General features: G+C 40.2%; 1 protein-coding gene across 4 annotated transcripts in view; it reads left to right on the top strand.

Moving 5' to 3' along the window:
- Arhgap12 (Rho GTPase activating protein 12) overlaps positions 1 to 22,075 on the top strand; it is a 96,133-nt gene that overhangs the window by 13,255 nt on the left and 60,803 nt on the right. For 3 of the 4 annotated variants that reach the window (XM_013349000.2, XM_005354810.2, XM_013348999.2), the window contains exons 2-3: positions 1,193 to 1,229; positions 3,367 to 4,121. In XM_013349000.2, the coding sequence (XP_013204454.1) occupies positions 3,444 to 4,121 (678 nt within the window). In that variant the 5' untranslated portion in view covers positions 1,193 to 1,229; positions 3,367 to 3,443. Of the gene's footprint in view, positions 1 to 1,192; positions 1,230 to 3,366; positions 4,122 to 22,075 lie in introns of those variants that run through there. The other variant, XM_026782990.1, reaches the window with a different exon arrangement.

The raw sequence follows: 22,075 nt of genomic DNA, 5'->3' as shown, positions 1-22,075 counted from the left end.
AACTCACTCTGTAGACCATGCTCATAGAGATCTGCCTGCCTCTGCCTCCCAGGTATTGGTGTTAAAGGCGTGTGCTACCATTGCTCAGCTGTTTCTTTTAAATGATTATTGTGTGTGTATGTGTGTATGTCTGTATCTTTATCAGTATCTGTGTCAGTGCGTGTTAACATCTGTGTGTGTGGCCATGGAAGAAGCCAGAAGAGGTCATTGTAACCCTTGGAGTTGGAGTACCATCTATCTGTGGCCACCAGTATGGGTGCTAGGATCTGAACTCAGGAAGAGCAGCAGGTGTTCCTAATTATTGAGTCATCTCTGCTGCCCTCATGATGCACTTCTGCAAAGTTGTGAAAAACTGTGGAAGCACAGGGTGACTTCTGCATGAAATCAGAGATGAACAGTTCAAAGGTTGGAAGTTCTCTTTCCTGTTATGTGCAGATGTGACAGGAGAGGGTGTGGAGAGATAGGAAGTAGGTTTTGAATGTGGTAAATTTCAGGACTTCTAACCAAACAATTTTGCTTATAAAAATGTCTAATATTGAGGAATATTTCCCCCTTTTGTAGTTTTCATGACATTGACTCTTTGAAGAGTTTAGTTCTGTTGTGTAATGTCTTGCCTTCTGGATTTGTGTGTAACAATTTCATGAGGTGAAAAGTACTTTTGATAAGAACACAGTACAGGTGACAGTCTGCACTTCAGTGTGTCTTATTTAGGTATCCACTGTTGATTGGTAGGTTTGATCATTTGGTTTAGAACGCTTGGTAGAAAAGAAGCATTATGATGTCTGTTTCCATTTTTGTAAAGAGCTAAGTAATCTATGGTGAAAAAATATGTTATCTTTAAATACATTTATTCTCCATGCCCACTGAATACCATGAACTTGGAGAAACAATTAGCTTAGCAGTTTTACCAAATTTGCTTATCATAAATAAAAAAAAATTAAAATTTGCTGTTTGTCAGAATAAAGGCAAGGGATGTTGAGGCAGTGATGGCAGCAAGCAAAGACTGTGGCCACAGTGACCTCAGTGTCCTTTGTGGCTTTGTTGGAGTGGGTGCTGAGAAGTCATAGAGCCCCTTGTATTCCTTATTGCTATCGTGAAAATTAGCTTCAGAATTGTACACAACATTACGTGCTTAGCCTCCTTTAAGGAATTTTGGTTAGAGATAATAAAATTTTTTTATTTAATCTTATAGGTTTAAATGAAACACCAGATGTTTACAGCCTTCTAAGGTAAGTTTAATCTTTTTGAAACAGTGTTACTGTATTTACTAACTCAATAATTGCAGTTGCTGAAATTTTGTTGATAATAAATTTACTTACCACCTCAGCTTACTGGCTTTATCTTAGAGATGATAGTCCTTAGGAGAATGACTGATGACTGTTTCCACACACAGTGTACAGTAACACCTGCATCTGTGTTAAAACTGTGACCCATCACTTGGGAACAAGCATGAAATTTCCCACCTGTGCCATGTCAGTGTGCAAAACGTTTCACACATTTTCAATTTTGGGTCAGTGATACTGTAAACGGGTGGTTTTTAACAGTGATGCTAATCTCTGCAGTGGGGAGACGGAGACAGGTAGATCTTGATGAGGCCAACCTGGGCTACCCGATGAGAACCTTTATCCAAAAGTATCAAGTGTTAGTGTTGGCAGTGTGTTTGTCCTCTGTGGGAATCCTTGATGTTCTGCCCGTTTCTGCTTTTGTCTTCTGTTTGACGCTTCTGTTTTTGTTTCCCTCTTGGCTTTCTTTGCTTCTCTCTCTCTCTCTCTCTCTCTCTCTCTCTCTCTCTCTCTCTCTCTCTCTCTCTCTCTCTCTCTCTCCTTTCATAAGTCCTGGCTGACCATTAAGTTGCTGTGTAGTAGGATGTGAATGAATATGAGGACATGACTGCTCCTAGGTATTTTGAGGAGAAGGATTTTATTGTGGATATGAGGGAGAGAGTTTGGCTAGAGACATCTGGAAGGGTCCAAACTGAACTGGGCCATGAGAGGAGAGAGAGGGGCAAGAGAGTGAGAGAGGAAGAGTAGAGAAGACAAGCAGACCAAGAGAAAAGAACCAAGAGATCCAGTGGCCAAAATGGCAGATTTATATAGGAATGAGAGGCTGGAGGAAAGAAAATGAAGCCTAGTCCCTGGATTGGAAAAGTTTAGGATTAGGGGCAGGATGAGAAGTGCTGAGAAGAGCCGCAAGTACTGGGTGGAATCCAGGCCTTCATGCATGTTCTTCAATCACACTACCAACTGACTTACCTCTTCCCTACCCTCCCTTCTCTGTTTCTGGATGTCTTCTTCCTTTTTAAAGACATGGGTGGGGGCACAGCTAGAGGATTGGGCTTATCTGGTAAAGTGCTTGCTATACAACCTGAGGACTGAAGTTCAGATCCTTAGCTCATAGGCAGTGCTGGATGGGTATGGCAGCTTGGCCATAATCTTGTCTCATGGGAGGTGTAGACAGAATCCTTAGAGCTAGCTGGTCAGCCACACTAGCCAAACCTCTGGCTTTATTTAGCAAGGTACCCTGGAGAGAGTAATAGAGGGAAATACCTTGAGCCTGCACATGGACCTGCATCTACGTGTGCTCAAACACATACAAACATACATATAGAAGACACACATACACACCATACAGTAATATAATGAAGAGATACAGATATGGGGACTTTAGGGTCACTCCAATCAAATATGACTATCTTAGAGTTTTTATTGCTGTGAAGAGACACTATGGTCACAGCAACTCTTATAAAGGAAAGCGTTTTATTGGGACTGGCTAACAATTCAGGGGCTTATCATTATCATCATGGAGGGAAGCATGGTGGCACACAGGTAGACATGGTGCTGGAAAAGTGACCGAGAGTTCTACACCTGGATGGGCAGGCAGCAGGAAGAGTGAGTTGTTGGGCTGGGCTTGAGCATCTGAAAAGTCAGCTAACCCCCAGTGACACAATTCCTCCATTAAGGCCACACATAATCCAAAAGGCCGCACATCCTAATCCTTTCAGATGATGCCACTCCCTGTTGCCTATAGAGGGACCGTTTTCATTCAAACCACCACAATGACTTGTCTTAACTTTACACCTGCAAAGACCTTTATTTCCAGATAAGATCAGCTTTTTAAGTCTTGAGGTGAGGACTTGACTGTACCATCTGTGGGACACAATTTATACCAGTATAGCAGTGTTTACTATTCCCTCTTGGATCATAAATAACGTGAAGAGTTAGAATGAAAATATCTTAAATGTAGGATGATACATGTGTTACTAGACATGTTTGCTTTATAGAACTTGAAGTTTAAATGGTGTATATGTTTGTGAATATCAAATCTAGATTACGTTGATTTTTTTTTCTTCTCTTTCTCCATTTAAAGTGTTATATTAACACAGCAAAGCACAAGGCATAATGTGGCATACCGTCTGTCTTGAGAGTGAGTTTTACTGAGTAAAAATGGCTGACAGAAGTGGGAAGATTGCTGCAGGACAAGTGTATATTGAAGTGGAATATGATTATGAGTATGAAGCAAAGGACAGGAAGATTGTCATTCGGCAAGGGGAGCGGTACATCTTAGTGAAGAAGACCAATGACGACTGGTGGCAGGTCAGACCAGATGAGAATTCCAAAGCTTTCTATGTGCCCGCACAGTATGTCAAGGAGGTCACCCGCAAAGCCCTGATGCCACCTGTGAAGCAGGCAGCTGGACTGCCCAATAATTCTGTGAAGACGATACAGAGTATGCATCTCCAGAGATCGACAGAGAATGTGAACAAAATGCCCGAGCTCTCAAGTTTTGGAAAGCCATCATCATCTGTTCAAGGAACAGGTCTTCTTCGGGATGCCAATCAGAATTTTGGATCCAATTATAATTCAGGCCAAACTCTCAACCTGAGCCTGGACCTGACCCATAATAATGGAAAATTTAACAGTGACTCACATTCTCCCAAAGTTCCCACCCAGAATAGGACACGCTTATTTGGTCACTTTCCCGGGCCAGAGTTCTTGGACGTTGAGAAGACTAACTTCTCTCAGGAGCAGTCTTGTGACTCAGCTGGAGAAGGCTCCGAAAGAACACATCAGGATTCTGAGTCTGGGGATGAGCTTAGCAGCAGCTCCACTGAACAGATGAGGGTAAGAGAGAATAAAAGTGGCGTTCTAATTAAAGCCATAGTGTTATGAATTGGCTGTTCTGTTTTATATGTTCAGAAAACATGGATTCTGTCCTGATTTAAGTAGAGAAAAACTGTGAAATGGCTTATGACCTTCAGAAGATCCTCTGTGGTGTTCTTAGTTCTTCTGTCTTTGGGGGCTGTTTTTCTCCCTGCCGATGTGCACTAGGCAGAAAACTTCCCTTTAGTCGTGTCTTGTGCTCTGCTTTCTGGTGGTATTCACTTTGACTTGTTTCTAGCAGGTGCTCAGGTGTAAGACATGGCTGCACGTGTGAGGAAAGATGTCCCTGGCATCTTTGTGACTGACCTGCTTACTGAAACTTGATACCCTGGAACACCAAGCATTATTTCATAAATAACCCTACTTCCAGTCATGCTTGTGCCTTAAGTGTTTCCCCTTGATTACATCAGAGGCAGAGGATCTCTGTGAGTTCAAGGCCAGCCTGGTCTACAAGAGCTAGTTCCAGGACAGGCTCCAAAACTACAGTGAAACCCTGTCTCGAAAAATCAAAAGAAAAAAAATGTGTTCCTGGTTTGGTTTTTATTTTTTTCCCTACCTGGTTTACTTTTCAGACTGTGTATGCTGGTTTATTATTCAAATGAAGTCATTTTAAAAGTTCATGTATGAAATTGAAATCTCACGCATTTGGGAAATTCTGATTTTTAAGTACATTTTTTAAAATTTCCAGTTTAAAATAAATTTAAACATAATATTTTGGTTTGAACGTCTCTCTCCTTCCTTTTTTTTTTTTTGTTGCTGGGAACTTTATTCTAGGTCTTAGGCTTAATAGGTCAGTACTCTGCTGTTGAACTACTCTCCTAGCCCTTGTAATAACATCACTCAGGTTCAAGTTGGTTAGTAGTTAGGTTACTCTTAGGTATGGTCTAGTTCTGTAAGTTATAACTTTATAGCATTTTTGATTGAATAAAAGAAATGGGAAAATTCTATGGAGAAACTTCCAGTGTTTGAGGTCAAGGCAGGAAGTAGCACTATCATTGTCTTCTATGGACTCTTGAGTTTTAGTGTGATACTCTGATATAGAATATGTGTGTTTGCTGAGGCTGAATGTGAAGGCACACGCCTTTAATTCGTCAGGCAGAGGTATGCGGATCTTTGAGTTGATGGTCTATACAGCAAGCTCCATACCAGCCAGAGCTACATAGTGAGACCCTGTCTTTAGAATATGTGTATATATTAACATATATACAGAGAGAGATTTCTGAAATTTTTGTATGTGTAGTTCTTTATAGAACCTGGAGGCCTTTGGAAAGATATTTTCTATTCAATCCAGTCATAATCACTGTTTCATAGTGAAGACTGTATTTTATATTTATGCTCACAAACAATCCTATGTTCTTTTGGTTATGATAGTCTTAAGTTCCTGCACTGGAAGTTGATGGCTCCTGATCTCTTCTGTGCTTTAGCACTGTTTGAAAGTCTTAAGAAGAGTTCTTTGGCAGGCTCTTAACTCTCCATGGCAATGGTCTCAAATATTTTGCATTTCCTTTTTTTTTCGCTGAATCACTTATACTTTACTCTGCTCTTATTAGATCACTTTGCCGTATATTTCACAGCAAAAAAATCCCCAAACACCGCACAAAAAAGCCATGGTATAGAAATAGGGAGCATATTGCACAGTAGTCAGTAATGCTGGCTTTTATTTTCATATGATTTTAGCATTTGCCAGCTGTGTGATAATTGGGGGAAATTTACTCATTTTGTAATGCTCTTGGTGAACCTTTGTGCACGCTATGCAAACACTACCACTGAGCTACACCCCAAATCTAAGGAAATTTCATTTATTTTATGTGTGAGCGTTTTTCCTGCATGGATCTGCACCGTGTGCATGCCTGATGCCTGCAGAGTCAGAAGAAAAGGTGGCAGATTTCCTGGAACTGGAAAGGAATGATTGTGAGTCATATGTGTGGACTGGGAACCAAACCTTGGGTCCTCTGCAAGAGCTCATAATTCAGTCACCTCTTCAACCCTGAGGGGAAAACTCCTTATTGTGTTAAGGAATAGTTACAGGGATGTTGAGGCACATAGTAAGGGTGTCTGTTACTGCTTAATTAACTACTGAGTTTATCAGCTTAAAACAGAGAACACATCCTTTCTCTATTTTTGTGGGTCAGTACATCAGTGGAAGCTTCAGGTCTCTTGAGGCTGTGATCTTCTTGACAAGCCAAGCTGAGATGGTATCTTCATCACAATTTTGCTAGTTAAGCCTCCTCACAGCTGTTTGAATATAGCAAGTAGACTTTCCCAAAATGAGTAGTCAAGGAGTGAGAGCATGGTAGAAGTTGTGCTGTCTTCAGTTCCTGATCTTGGAAATCCCACTGTTGTATCCTGTTGATGATGTAGCTCATTCCTCTTTTCTGTTGGAGAATGAACAGGAGTATGAGTAACACTGTGGTTGCATCCAGCTTTTTACATGTGTTCAGAGGAGTCCAACTTCTGTCATTAGGTACTCTGATAGTCAGCATTTTTACCTGCTGAGCCATCTTCCGTAGAATTTAGATTTGCTTGTATTTCCCCTGTTTAGTGAAGGTCTGTAACTCTGCTTTTCCTGTGTTGCATCATTTCTCCTTCCTTTACTGACTGAGCTGTTGCCCCAGCCCCCTCACCACCTCCCATTTAAATGGGAATTTGAGAGTTCTTAATAATCTGGAATATTAGTCATCTGTCAATAATAGATGCCTTGCAAATATTTTATTTCATTGTGTAGCTTTCTTTTTATCCTTTTGGTTGGGTCTTTCCCAGAGCCAGTGTTTCATTTTGATGAACTCCAGTTTATCAGTTCTTTATACGAATCATGGTTTGTTCCAAGCCTAGGAGCTTTGGCAGAACAATTTTAGGTATACTTGAAGAAACAGAATCACTAGGGTCCATGTGTGGTGCATGTGTGTCTTCGTAAGTACACACATACACAAGGTAGAGGTGTATTTTAAGCACTTGGTTGCACAAGCATACAGGCTTGCATGTTCAGAATCTGGATTTCCTGGCAGGCTGGCACTCCAGGAAAACTGTTATTGCTGGTGCTTTTGTTGTATCCAAGAATCCATCACCAAGTCTGAGGTCATGAAGATTTACTGTGTGCCTTCTCCTGACAGTTTTATAGTTTAGATTTTTAATTGTTTTCAGTTACTTTTTAAGTAAAGTGTAAAATAAGCACCCCCCTCACCTCCGCCCCCAACAGGGTTTCTCTGTGTAGCCCTCTGGCTGTCCTGGAACTCATTTTTTAGACCATGCTAAGAAATCTGCCTGCCTCTGCCTCCTGAGAACTGGGGTTAAAGGTGTGCACCACCATGTTTGGCCTTCAGTTTTCTTTTAAAAGTGACTGTCTAGTCCTTGCAGTGCAGTATGTTTAAAGACATCTGCTTCATCAGGTGGCTGAGCACTCCTTCTAGAAAGTTCAGTTGACCATAGACACAATGCCTTGTTTCAGGACATTTAGTACCTTCCTGGTAATTTATACACTCCCTTACACCAGTAGGGATAATCTTGAGTGCTCTTGTTTTATAGCATTTTAAATTGTGAAGTGTTAGCCTTCTTCCTTTGTGTTTTTTCTGAGAGTTGCATATTTTCTGGTTCCTTTAACTTCTGTGTCAGTATTAGAATTAACTTGCCAATTCCTACAAATAAACTAGCTGGGATCCTGGTAGGTAATGTCGGTGAGGCTGTGCAACAATTTGAGTGGTAATACCCATTTATGCTCCTCTTACTCCCTCAGGCTGAAAATGCCAAGTTTATTGGCTCAAGGAAAGGTTCTAGCTGGAGGATGGTTGAATAGATAAAAATGCATATTGTTCTTGCAGAGGGTCTGAGTTCAGTTCCCAGGATATTAGGTGGCTCACTATCATTTGTAACTGCAGTTCCAGGTGATATGGCAACTCTGGCCTCCATGGGTACCTGTACACACACACACACACACACACACACACACACACATAATTAGGGTGAAATTTAAAGTATGCTTCATGTTGACATATAATTGCTCTACATACAGAAATCTGGATTTTTGTTATTGTTTTTCTTTCAAATTTTTCTCTCTTTTTTAAAGCATGGTTTCTGGGAGAGAAGTGTGATTCTTGTCTTTGTTCCTCTATAAATTTTTTTTCTGCTGTCTTTCAAGATTTCCTTTCATTTTTGGTTTTTGTAGCTTGAATATGATACACATATGTGTAGCTGTTTTGGTTCTTATCCTGTTTTCAGTTTGGAAAACTTGTATTGGCATATCTTCAAGCAGCTTCTACTCAGCCATGTTCAGTCTGCTGTTCTTACCATCAGTCATCTTCTATTTATGTTACAGTTTTTTTAACTTCTTGTTTGCATTTTGATTCTTTGGTAAGATTTTTAAAAATTTGTTTATATTACTCATTTGTCTTTGTGTATTTTCCATTTTTCCATAATAATAATATCTTAAGTTCCCTGTCTGGTAAATCTAGCATCTGTACTGTATCCAAGTTTGATTGTGTTACTTGATTTTGTTACTGTGTTTTGTTACTTTTCAGCATGCCTTGCAATTTTTGATTGAGATGTATCAGATATGTATCAAGTAATAGTAACTGAATTAAATAGGCCTATAGTGTGAGGTGTTAGACTAATTTGGCCAGAAATTGGTCTGTGTTTAATGTTTGTTCTGGTTGTACATACTAGACACTTGAAATTCAAGTATCTGTGGGTTTGGCTCAGTTTCTTTGTTTTTTGGGGGCAGGGTATTCCCCCCCCCCCCCCCCCAGTGTAGCCTACACTGGCCTGAGACTTACAAGACTGACATTGTTAAATTCCTCCTACTTCCCTCTTCCAAGTGCTAGGGTCACAAGTATGTGCACTGTGCCAAGCCTCTTCTTACAGCTCCCCTCCTTAGGTACTTGGTTCTTGAAATTCTTCCTCTGTGGTCCACTGAAGGTCCCACAGTGGGGAAGGTGTCCTAGTATTCTGTAATCCTGTGATTGAGTCTCAGTTTTACACTGTGTGCTATTGGGCTGTGTCTTTCCCATGTCTCTCAGTTTTGCCCTTTCCCTCAGGGAAGACCAGAGCCTCTTCTGAGGGCTTTGGAGTGTAGTGATCAGTTTCTCCAGGCTGGATAAACTCTGCTGAAGTTTTTTTTTTTTTTTTTCTTTCCTTAGACCGTTGGTCGTTATTAGCAGGACTGGCTGGACTTAGAGCACTGGGTTACCTTTTTTCCTCTTAGCAGCCGTAGACATGTTTTTGTTGAACCTTTGCTGAAGGAACCTGGTGGTGGACTTGCAAATAATCCCCACCAAAGTCCAGGTCTCTCACAGACAGTAGTCCCTGTAGTGTGTCCATCATGATTCTATTAGGTGTTCCAGCCAGTTTGTAACTCTAGTAGTTTCTGTTTAGTCTTCTGCAACTCTGGATTTACCCTTCCAAATGTTGGGGCAGTAGTTTGACATGAAACCTTGGTTGTCTAATGGGTGCTAGAAATCATGAATTGTTTTGGTTTTGTCTTGATGTTAAGAGAGTGATGATTTTGACATTTTCTGCAAGTTAGAACTAAAATTGGAAGTCGATAAGATTGTGAGTAAAATAAATTAAAATTAATGTTTGTTGAGCGTGAACTGTGCATATGGAAGTCAACTGGATTTCTCCTACCATTGTTCTAGGGATCAAATTCAGGTAGTCTCTTGTGACAAAAACTTATCCACTGAGCTATCTTGCATTTATCTGCTGTTTAGCTTATTAATATATAATATATTGATTACTTTTTGAACACTCAACATCCTTCCTAGCTGATAATATTTTTGGTCATGGTCACATGAATGGTCTTATTGGTCAATGATCCTATGTATTGCTGAAATCTATTAAATTTTCTTTTACATTTGTATTTAAAAGATGTTGGCTTGCCTTTTTTGTGCTTGACCTGTTGCTCATTAGTCAGGATATCAATGAATGAATGGGGAAGTATTCCTCTTTTGTGCTTAGTGAGAGGATGCATAAGTCTTTGTAAAAAGAGTGCACCAGAACCCATTAGAGCTAGCAAGTGCACTTGCAAAGATAATTTCTATCTTTTTATCCTGATTTTAAGTGGTGACTGCAACTCACCCCACTGGTGGAGCTTGACTTCACAACCTGATTCAATCAGTGTGAAGGGGAAATTCAAGAAATGTGAGCCCTTGTTGGATTAGTTACTTTTCTTTTCATAGTTAAAAAAAGGTTTCTTATAATAGTTATTGGGATATTAAAAATTATCAGTTTCATTTTGGGGGTCTTCCCTTTAAGGAATTGGTTGGTTTCATTGAAGTTAGTCCTGGCAGTGTTATTGCCATTTCCCTATGTACAGTGCCTTCACTGATACTTTGTATTTCATTTGCCATGTTGTATTTCTTTCTCCTCAGTTTTCTTTGTTAGTGTTGCAAGGGTTTGTCAGTTTTATCCATCTTTTCAAGTAGCACACACAGTACTTGTTTCATTGATTTTCTTTGTTTTCCTGTGATAAATCTCATGATTTCTCTTCATTGTTTTGTTTTATTTTTGAGGCAGGGTTTCTTGAGGCCCAACTTAGCTTTGAATTGTGCAGTAAGATGACCCTGAACTCCCAGTCTTTCTAGGAAAATTAAGATATTTCTCACCATGCCTAGCTAGCTATGGTTGTTGTTGGCCCCCCTCCCCTTTATTTTTTATTTTTTACTTTTTTGAGACAGGGTTTCTCTGTTTAACAGCTTGAACTCGCTTTATAGATCAGCAGACTGGCCTCTAATTGACAGAAATCCAGTTAAAGGTGTGCGCCACCACGCCCAAGCAATAGCTCTGATTCTTTTTCATTGGTATATTCCTATCCCACCCCAGCTTTTTGAAGTGGAAGCTTAGCTAACTGGTTTGAAACTTCCCCGTTTCCTAATATGAGCATTTGTTGCTGTAAGTCCAGCACTGCTTTAACTTTCTCCAGTAAATGTGCTGTATTTTGTCTTCATACTGTTGAATTCAGTGCATTTAAAAATTCTCAAGATGTGCTTTTATGTTCTTGGGATGCTTGGGGAAGTATCTTGTTTAGAGATTTGGATTTTTTTTTAACTTTTGTATTGTTGGTTTGTGGTTTGGTTCCTTAGTACTTGAGTAACAATCTGATTTAATTTTTTTTTAAAAAAAGTATTGAGAGTTGTTAAGTGTCCAGGATAGGATTTTGGAATATATTCTATAGATATTGAAATAGTGTATTATGTTGTTAGTCTATAATTTTGATGAGACCCTTTAGTTTGATGATGTTGAGCCTTTTGTAGTCTTGCTGACTTTATACCTGCTTGCTAAAGGTTGGTAAGTGAGTCTGTCTTCTCAAGTCTTTCTACTTGGGTCCATATATTCTCAGCATCATTTCCTGTGGCAACTTTGGCACATACACTTTTCCAGATTGTTATGCTTTCCTGTACATTTGATGCCTTTATAAATATTCATAATCAGTTTCTGGCAGCTTTCTTTGCGATCTACTTAATCTGCTCTTATAGAAACATATAGGGAGGCCTTTTAAATTCTTCCTCTTCAGTCTGTTCTGCCAATCTTTGTCTTTTAGGGGCCACAGAATGTTGAATTTAAGTAATTATTGATTACTAAACCTTAAGTCTTCCATTTTACATTTTGTTTTCTGTTTAAGAAGAAACAGACTAGTGTAAGAAGACACTAGCTTTTTTGTGGCAATTTTTAGAGTTCCTGACATTTGTGTAGGTGTTTTTTTTTTGTTTGTTTGTTTTGTTGTTGTTGTTGTTGTCTTTGAGACAGGGTTTCTCTGTGTAACAGCCCTGGCTGTCCTGGAACTAGTTCTTGTAGGTTAGGCTGGCCTCGAACTCATAGAGATCCACCTGTCTCTGTCTCCCGAGTCCTGGAATTAAAGGTGTGTGCCACCACCTCCCAGCTCCTTTGTGTAGTTTTTAGTGCTTGCTCCAAGCATTGTGTATACTGGCATGGCTTGTTGTTCCGCTAGTGTCATAGTGCCAGTTTGAGTAAACCATGAGTTCATCCTCCCTGGACTTTCTTTTCTTTTTTTTCTTTTTTTTTTTAAATTATTTATTATGTATACAATAGTCTGTCTGTATGCCTGAAGGCCAGAAGAGGGCGCCAGACCTCTTTACAGATGGTTGTGATCCACCATGTGGTTGCTGGGAATTGAACTCAGGACCTTTGGAAGAGCAGAGCAGGCAATGCTCTTAACCACTGAGCCATCTCTCCAGCCCCTCCCTGGACTTTCTTATTCTACCATTTCTAACTGACCTGTCCCAAGCACAAGAGACACCCTCACACTGTTGTTTTCATTGCAGCTGCCAAATGCAGTCTAGAATAGAGAGGTGAATCCAGAATCCTATCTTCTCCCTTTACAGTCCAGGTTTCTTTTCATCATTTCTTTTTATTTCTATTTTTTATTTATTTATTTATTTATTTTGGTTTTTTTGAGACAGGGTTTCTCTGTAGCTTTGGTGCCTGTCCTGGAACTAGCTCTTCTAGACCAGGCTGGCCTCGAACTCCCAGAGATCCGCCTGACTCTGCCTCCCGAGTGCTGGGATTAAAGGCGTGCGCCACCACCGCCCGGGCTCTTTTCATCATTTCTGCTTTGCCTAGAGAACCTGTAGCCCTAATTACTCACTTAGGGCAAGTTCTTAGTTTTCTGTCATCTGAGGATATTTAGGTTTCTCGTTATTCTTGAAGCTTTGATAACCACACAATTCTGGGCAGTTCTTTTTTGCCAACTCTTCAGAAACACTCATACCTTCTGGCTTTTATGGTTTTTGATGAGAAGCCTTTTTTTTTTTTTAAACTTTCTTTTTCAAGTGAGCCCTGTTTCTCTTGTAACTGCTTTCATATTTTTCTTGTTTTTTAATTTGGCTGTGATGATTTTTAGAGTGGATCTTTGTGCATTTATCCTCTTTGTAGTTTGCTCTATACTCTCCCCACTGCAAGTTTGATAAGTTTCTGACATTCTACAATTTTTTTTCTTTTTCAGTCCTGTGCTCTCTTCACTTTTTCTCTCTTACCCCCCCCTTCTCTTTTTGGGACTTTGACAATTGAATGAATGCTAGATCATTTATTATGGTTTCATGGGTACCTAAGGCTCTGTTTATTTTTATCTTCTGCTTTCTTTTTGTTGATGGGATTGGCTAACTATTAATAGGATGATCTGGAATTTGAGGTTGGCCTGGGCTGCAGCCAGGTTCTGTCAAAGATCAAGTACTTCAAGTGGAGTCTTCATCTTTTCATTGCTCCATTCTGATGCTGAGCATACTGTATAGTATCTTCTTAATTGCCCCATGATTAAAGTTCTAAATATGTGTTTCTGTTTCTCTCCATACACATATTGCTGTAGTTAGTTTTTTATTCTATGATAAAACACCATGATCAAAAGTAACTTGGGAGGGAAAGGATTTATTTGGCCTATAAGTTACAGCTCATCACCAGAGGAAGCCAAGGCAGGTTCTTAAGGCAGAAACCATGGAAGAGTGAGGTTTGCTCACTTATTTCCTGGCTTGTGTCTGCCTAGAGATGGCACTGCTCTTCCTTGTTTTGTTTTTCGAGACAAGGTTTCTCTCAAACAGTCCTGACTGTTCTGGATTTCACTCTGTAGACCAGGTTGGCTTCAAACTCACAGATATCTGCCTGCCTCAGCCTCTGCCTCCAGAGTGCTGGGATCGCCGGTATTAAAGGCGCACTCCATCACTGCCTGGGAATACTTTTACTTTCATATAGGCAGGCATCATTAAAGGAGTATTACACATATCTTCGGTTTCATATACTTTGATTCTTATTCTCAGTATTTTATCTTTTTAGTTATTTAAAGTTAATATTATGATTGGGGAGATGGTAAGGGCACTTCCACCAAATCTCATGATCTGAGTTTGCTTCCCAGGACCCACATGGTTGAAGTTTCAGACCCTAAGTTAACCTATAAGCCCCATCTGCTCAAGGACCAGGTAACTTCTTGGGTTGCTGGGAGTTGGTAGCTCTTGGAAAATAGCAACAAATCCTCATGGGAAAGTACAGTGACCTATGAGTTTTGTCCATATAAGCCCCACCAACCTATGTTTGGAGACCACTTACCAGGCAAGTTTCCAGGTGAGGATCCTGACCAAATTCTATCTTGGTCAGTATTCAACACTTTAATGCTTGCTTTAATTTGGCCAAAATGGTGGAACTTTTTTTTTTCTGGCAAATTTCAGCATTAACAGAAGGAGAGAACTAATTCCTGCAAATTGTCTTCTACCCTCAGTATGTGCCATGGCACATGGGTATGCTCCCCAGACTCATACACAAACAAATATATGTTATTTTTTTAATAAATAAAAGTAACTGGACAGTGTTGGCACAAGTCTTTAATCCCAGCACTCGGGAGGCAGAAGCACCGGATCTCTGAGAGTTTGAGGCCAGCCTGGTCTATAGAGCTAGTTCTAGGACAGCTAGGGCTGTTACACAGAGAAACCCTGTCTCGAAAAACAGAACAAAATAAAGCCCCAAAATAAATTTAATGCCAGTTTTAGTTTCCAGCTCTTTTAGTTTTACTTTCTAAAGATACAAGTGACAAGCTAAACCATTCATGACTGTCTCAAATTAATTATTTCTACCTTTTAAAGAGCTAAGTACAGTTATAATTTAATACATTCTAAGCAAGGGGACAACAGTATAGCTCCCCAGCAAGCCACAGAAGATTATGCGCAGCATCAGCTAACTTGGACTCTGCCAGCCAATCATCTCCTTTTTTGAGTGATTTTTACCTCAGTTTCTCTACAAAAAGCACATCATACAACCGAATCTATCAATCATAATTAGGAGTGTAATGTGAAGCTCACTCTGACACTCAGGTTTTACCTCCTACTTCCTAAAACATTCTGAGTAATTCGGTAGTGTTTTACTCCCCACCCCCCAGTCCCTTAAAATGATAGAAAAACAGTGCAGTGGTGTAACATGAAGGCTGGCTTGTTGGGGTTTCTGTCCTGCCTGGTTACCCCACAGCCGGCAAGTCTCAAAGAAAATCACACAGAGATCTCCATAAGTTGTTATAAAACTGATTGGCCCATTAGCTCAGGCTACTTATTAGCTCTTGTAGCTTATATTAACCCATTGTTCTTATCTATGTTAGCCACATGGCTTGGTACCTTTCTCAGCTGGGTAGATTACATCCTGCTTCTTTGGTGGTCTGCGCAGTAGTGAGAGGAATGGGCTTCCTCTTTCTAGCATTCTTCTGTTCTCATTGCCCCGCCTCTACTTCCTGTCTGGTTGACCTGCCTATACTTTCTGCCTGGCCAATCAGCATTTTATTAAAATACATGATTGACAGAATACAGATAATTCTCCTGCACTACAGTGGGAACTTTACACTCATCTGTGCTTGGTCATTGTGATTTCTGACACCACAATGTATGTACGTTGATAAGTAGTAAATACAACTAACATTATGCCACTTTTGCTCCTCCTGTACCAGACTCAAAAGTAATTTTGTACACACACCAGATCCCATTTAAACCTAGCAACAAATGAAAAACTTGAGGCTCTGAGATTAAATGGCTTGTCCGAGGTCATACATCAAAGCAGTATGATAGTCAAAACCTACGTTTGTCCGAACTCAAATTCAAACATCATTCTGTCTTAAATTTATAAGAAAGAAAATTAAACAGCATTTACACTTGTGCTCAAGAGACAGTTGCAGTTTACAAACAGGTTTCTTCCTAAGTATGACAATTAGAACTTAAACTCCATAAGATTACAACAAGAACTACAGAAAATCACTTTATCTATGCCAGGTTTGGGTCTTAAGAAACTCATCAGAGAGGCAGAGATCTGCTCCAGGAGTGCTAGAGAGTAGTACTGTAGTAGCCCTCTCCCCAAATGAAGACTCTTGACTTTGGACCTATTCCAAGCAATAAAGCTTTATTAAGTAGAAGACCAGGCAGGTGCCAAGGCACATCTCTCTAAGCTTTGGGAAGCTGAGAGCCTCCACTGACCCCACTCGCCTGGTGGGGAAGATCTAAGAAAAAAGTGAGCAGAGAACGAGAATTGGGATGTGTGGTGGTTTGAAAGAAAATGGCCTCCAAAAGGAGTGACTCTATAAGGAGGTGTGGCCTTGCTGGAGGAAATGTGTCACTGTGGGGATGGGCTTTGAGGTCTCTCTTGCTCAAGCTTCCCTCAGTGGGACTGTTCAGTCGATTTCCTGTTGCCTGCAGGGACTCTCAGCTATTTATCCAGCATCTGCCTGCATGTGACCATGCTTCCTATCATGTTCAAATTGTGGAGTCTCTATATTCAATTACAACTTCTTTCAAGGGTAAATTACCTTCTTCTTTAAAGGGTGTGTTCTGTCGGGTAGACAAGATGGCTTAGTGACTAAAGGCACTTGGACCAGACCTAACAACTGGGGTTCCATTCTCAGGATCCACACTGTAGGAGTAAAAAACCAATTTCTACAAGTTGTCCCGTGATCTCCACAATGTGTACTGTGACACATACATACAATAAGTAACAAAAGGAATAACAGTATTCTTATAGGTAGTACTGTTTTCCAAGCAGAAGCAAGCAACATTCATCTATGACTCTTAACTCAATCTCTGAATTGATGACTGGACAGTGGTGGTGCACGCCTTTAATCCCAGAGGTCAGGAGACAGAGGCAGGCCGATCTCTGTGAATTCAAGGCCAGACTGAGTTCCAGGACAGCCAGGGCATTTACATAGAGAAACCCTGTCTTAAAAAAACAAAAACAAATTTATATTTTAAATAGACCAACCATTTTCAATTTCAGGAAGAATAAATGTACCTTTTCCTATTTCCCATTAAACACATCTATAAATTCTGAGATTAACAGATGATACAAACCCACAAATTCTGTGATAGGAAGAAGACAAACTAAACACTGATGTGGGGAAAGTTATTAGTTTGACCAATTTTGGTTTATAAACCAACCTAAGTGAGATTAAGCAAACCACATTTAGACAAAACTGTGCCTTCCTTTCTAAATAACATCCTGGAGGTGCTGTTTTCTATTTTGGCTTCCTACTGTAGTCGTTCATCTGCTTGTCAAATCTTACTTAATTTTTTATTTTAAAAAGCAGGAAAGAATAATAATTCTTAGATTTTTATTTGGTTGTGTACTCAGAAAACCAGAAGACTTGAAACTTCATGGAAACTGTGAACCCCTTTTAGGAAATTCATATTTATATCACATTTTACTGTAGTTTCATAGTGTCCAAAGACCCAAATTAGCGTGATCTGGACCAAGTAATTACAGAGTAAAAAAACAGCAAGACTTCAAGAAATTTGAGCCGAAGATGAATAAGTTGAAGAAAGTTTGGGAGTGGAGCAAGACAGGCTTTAAATTACATTTGTATCAACCCAGAAGAAGAAACTGACTCAGTTGGGAGGACTGATCTTGTTACTTTGGCAACCCCCACCCCACAGGAGATAACTACTGGGGTCTTTCTCTAAGAACCTGTTGATACTAGAACACAAATACTTTAGCCAGCTCCCCTGGAGCAAAAAACTTCCTTTATTTGGAGATAGCTCTGTTCCTAAGGCTCCTTCCTCACTTGATAGAGACCTTTTTTAGGATCTAGCACAAAGCTGTGGATTGTCTTCTAAGAGAGTGCATGTATGTGTGTTCATACATCCGGTTTTATTAGCTCACAGGCCACATGAAAGCCCTCTGTGTTCTCCTCACATCGTGTCAGTGGTCCCTGCTTGTATTTTTCCTCAACATTTCCCCTCCATCCCTTCTTTACCTCTTTTGGAGACAGTATTTCACAGAATAGGATTGCTTGGCCCTGAACCTGTGATCCTTCTGACTTCATTTCCCAAATGCTGGGATTACAGGCTTGCACCATGCCTAGTTCATTATCTCTTTGCTGAGACAAACTGGTCTGTTTTATCTTTCTTCTAAATTGTACTTGCCCTTTTTTCTTCTTGGTTTTATTTTTATATTTGTTTGTATCCCCACACCCTACGTTCATTTGTGTGTTAGTCAGAATGCTTACTAAGTCCTAGAAATTTGGTCATGAGTAGTTTAGTTAAAAGAGCTTCCTGGTTTCTGAAAGTGAACTACAGAATGGTGCCCCCCCCCCCCCCCCGCATTAGGTTTGGAAGAGGGACCCTGTGAGGATTCTCTTAGCCGTGGTTGTCTGTCCATGATGTTGTTTCATCCCCATAACTAGAGGCAAGTTACCAGCTTCTGCCAGATATACTCCTAACTTTTTTTTCCATCCTTCCTTCCTTTCCTTTCTTCCTTTCTTTTTTTCTGAGACAGGGTTTCTTTTGGTGTAAACAAAGTGTAGCCTTGTTGGCTTTCCTGGAACTCACTCTGTAGACCAGGCTGGTCTTGAGCTCACAGAGATCTGCCTGCCTCTGCCTCCTGAGTGCTGGGATTAAAGGCGTGTGCCACCACCACCCGGCCTACTCTTAATTTTTCTGTTCAACAATCTGTTTTTTCCCCCTTAGTTCTAATGGAGCAAACCTTGGAGGAGTCTAGCTTGACTTGACTTGAGGCAGTGCTTGTACTGTTTTTAGTGGCCAAGGGTTGGACTTACGTCCAGGGACATGATTGAAGCTGATCTAAAATGTATAGCTAGAATTTGAAAAAGAGTTCCCCCAAAGAAGCTGTAGACAGGCAGTTTGCAGAATACGGGAGAGTTGCCAGGCAGACAAAGTATACTGCCTACATATCCTAGGTCTTTCCACATTATACTTTGTGCCAGAATGGCAATTGATACCAGCTACTATAAAGGCAGGGAAGTGTATGCAGAAAGTAAAGTTCTGGGTCACATAGAAAATTTTGATGATAAAAGAGTTCTAAGTGATATAAAGAAAGAAAAAAAATATCTTTGAATGAATATGTTCATGTCTGACTCTCCATGTTATAAATTTCTTGATGCCAAAGATTTTGTCCTTTTGATAATCACTATTACGGAATATATCTAATATACAGTGAAAACAATACTCAATTAAAAATAACAGCAACAACAAACAACCCAGAGGGCTGAGGAAGGGGCCCAGTTGTGAAAACTTGTGTTGTAAGCAGAAGCACTTGAGTGTGATCCCCAGAACACATGAAAGAGAGCCAAGTGTGGTACTATGTTTGTAATCGTCTATTTGGGGAACTGAAGAGAGGTAGATTGCTGGGGCCAGTTGGCCAGTACTGGGCTAATGAAAGACTGTTTCCAAGAAAACAAAACAAAAAATAAGAGGTGAATGGTGTCTTGAGTAGTGACACCTGAATTGTTCCCTGTGTAGACATATGTACCTAACAAATACAAAACTCCTTAGTATGGTTTGTGTACAGTTGACAGCAAATAAAGTTGTGATAGTTTTATGTGCTAACTCAGCTGGTCTATGCCGCCCAAATATTTTGATTCATTATTATTCTAGATGTTTCTGTGAAGATGTCTCTTGTATGAGAGTAACCTGTAAGTTTAGATTTTGAGCAAAGCACATTAACTTCCATAATGTTTGGGCACCATCCAGCTTGTGGAATGGTTGGATAGAACAAAGACTGATCTGAGCAAGAAAGAATTCTCTGAACTGTGACTGCCCTTAAATTTTCTGGATCTCATTCTGCTATCAATCCTGCAGATTTTGGATCTGCTAAGCTTTTGGTCATGTAAGTCAAATCTTTAAAAGAAATTCCCTTCCCGAATAACATTTATACACATACATCCTCCCTGTTTGGTATGTTTCTCTGGAAACTCAACCTAATAAACAGTATAGCTGCTCCACGCCCTTAACTTTTTTACCACCACAGTTAGGTGCTCAAGAAAGGACTGAAGTTCACATGAAGACTCTTGCAGAGACTTCCTATCCTGGTTGATTATGTCTTTTGTTACTCTGGTAGACTAGATGCATACTTGGGAGAGTGTGAGGTATGCAGGGCAGTTCATTAGCAGTGCCATCAGAACTGTATCTGTTTGGGGAGAGAACAGATAACCAGAGGAGGGAGTATGGGAATGGTACCTGTGCAAAAAATCTATGTTCATAATAGCACAGCAGCGGACCATGAGACCATGCTGCAGGTCTCCGAAGTGGAGGCAGGTATCAGGTTCTGAGCAGCCAGTCCTAGGCAGGGATGGTGCAGTTCCTCCAGTGGCTGCAGCGGGCCATGAGTTCCAGGCAGGAAGCCGTGTGTAGGTGAGAGACCTTATGGGACAGCCAGTCCCGTGAGGAGAAACAGACAGATGGGCACACCATGGGACCATGCTGCAGGTCCCCTAAAGTGGCTGGTCCTGGGCAGGTGGGCGAGAAACAGAGACATGGAGAGGCACGCCATGCAGAGTAAGGTTGGATATTTATTTAGTGGGTTATGAAGGGGAAAGGAGAGAAGAGGAAAAGAACAGAGAGGGAGAAGGGGGAAGAGACAGAAGCTGCCTCTTCAAGAGGGAGATGGAAAAGGGAAGAGACTCAGGTTGGAAGCTGAAGATCAACTTGCCTCAGCGGATGGGGGAGGGAGTAGGCGTGGCTTGTCCCTTAAAGGGACAGAGCAAATCCTTACACATATAGAAATTATATGTCTGTGGGGTATATACTATGATGTTTTGTTTGATACATGTGTTAATTTTATGATGTTTGAATTTGGCACACCTACTAAAATATCTATCTTTTTTTGTGATGAAAGCATCATCAGTCCTTTGCTCTGGCACCATTCCCCCAATTTATTTTTGTATGCATGGGTGGCATTTGTGTGGAGGTCAGAGGATAACAGTAGGAAGTCAGTCATTTCTCTCCTTGCACCATGTGATCCAGAGATTGAACTCAGGTTGTCAGGCTTGGCAACAAGTGCTTTTACCTACTAGGTTACTGCACCCACATCTTCCTTCCTCCTTCCTTGTTTGAAGTATACAATGTTGTTATGTACAGTTCCTCCACAGTGGGACACAAATTCTCTTTCTGATTTAATTACTCAGTGTAAACTTTCCTTCTTATTTCTGCTGGCCCCAGCCTTTGGTAAACACTATTCCACTCTCAGCTTTTATCAAGTAAATTTTGTATTGAATTATTTATTTACTCTTTTACATGCCAGAACTTAGCACATATGTATGTGTATTGTGTGTGCAGCGACATAGCTTGTGTGTAGAGGCTAAAGGACAACTTGCAGGAAAGAGTCAGTTTTCTCCTTCCAGTATGTATGGGGTTCCAGGGATTGAAGTCGGGCTGTCAGGCTTGACACCATGTCTGTTTACATGTTGATCCATCTTACTGGCTTGAAGAAAACTTCAAAAAACCTAGATATGAGTGAGATCAAGTAGTGTTTATTCTTCTGGATGACTTATTTCACTGAATATAATGTCTTCCAGTCTCATGCATGTTGCTATACAAATGATGGGATTTCCTTTTTATGACTGAATAAAATTAATGCATATTCACATTTTTCATGGATGAATTGTATTTCATCACACATATTTATCTTATTTTCTTTATCCATTTTATCTGTTACTGGACACTAGTTAATTATATTGATTATTGTGACTGATATTAAACATGAGAGTGAAGATGTTTCTTTTACTTTCTCATTTTTAATAAGTACCGAGGTGTGATGGCTGAATCATATGATTAAGGAGTTTCCATGCAGGATTGCTACAGCATTCCTCCTGACAGTGTGTGAGCATTGTTTCTTCCCTGTCCTCTCACAGCAGGTCATTCCTGTTTGATGTGTCTCACTGTAGCTTTAATTTGTATTTGTCTTGTAATTAGTGTCATTCATCATTCTTTGGTAAATCTATCCATTTTTAAAAAAAATTTATTTTTATTCTTTGAGAATTTCATGTAATGTATCTTGAACATATTTATCTCCAACTTCCAGATTTCCTTTTCATTCATGTTTTTTTGTTTTTGTTTTTGTTTTTTTCGAGATAGGGTTTCTCTGTGGCTTTGGAGCCTGTCCTGGAACTAGCTCTGTAGACCAGGCTGGTCTCGAACTCACAGAGATCCGCCTGCCTCTGCCTC

Source organism: Microtus ochrogaster, chromosome 16, assembly GCF_000317375.1.
Source record: "Microtus ochrogaster isolate Prairie Vole_2 chromosome 16, MicOch1.0, whole genome shotgun sequence".
Lineage (NCBI taxonomy): Eukaryota > Metazoa > Chordata > Mammalia > Rodentia > Cricetidae > Microtus > Microtus ochrogaster.
This window is presented reverse-complemented; position numbering and strand designations above follow the sequence as displayed.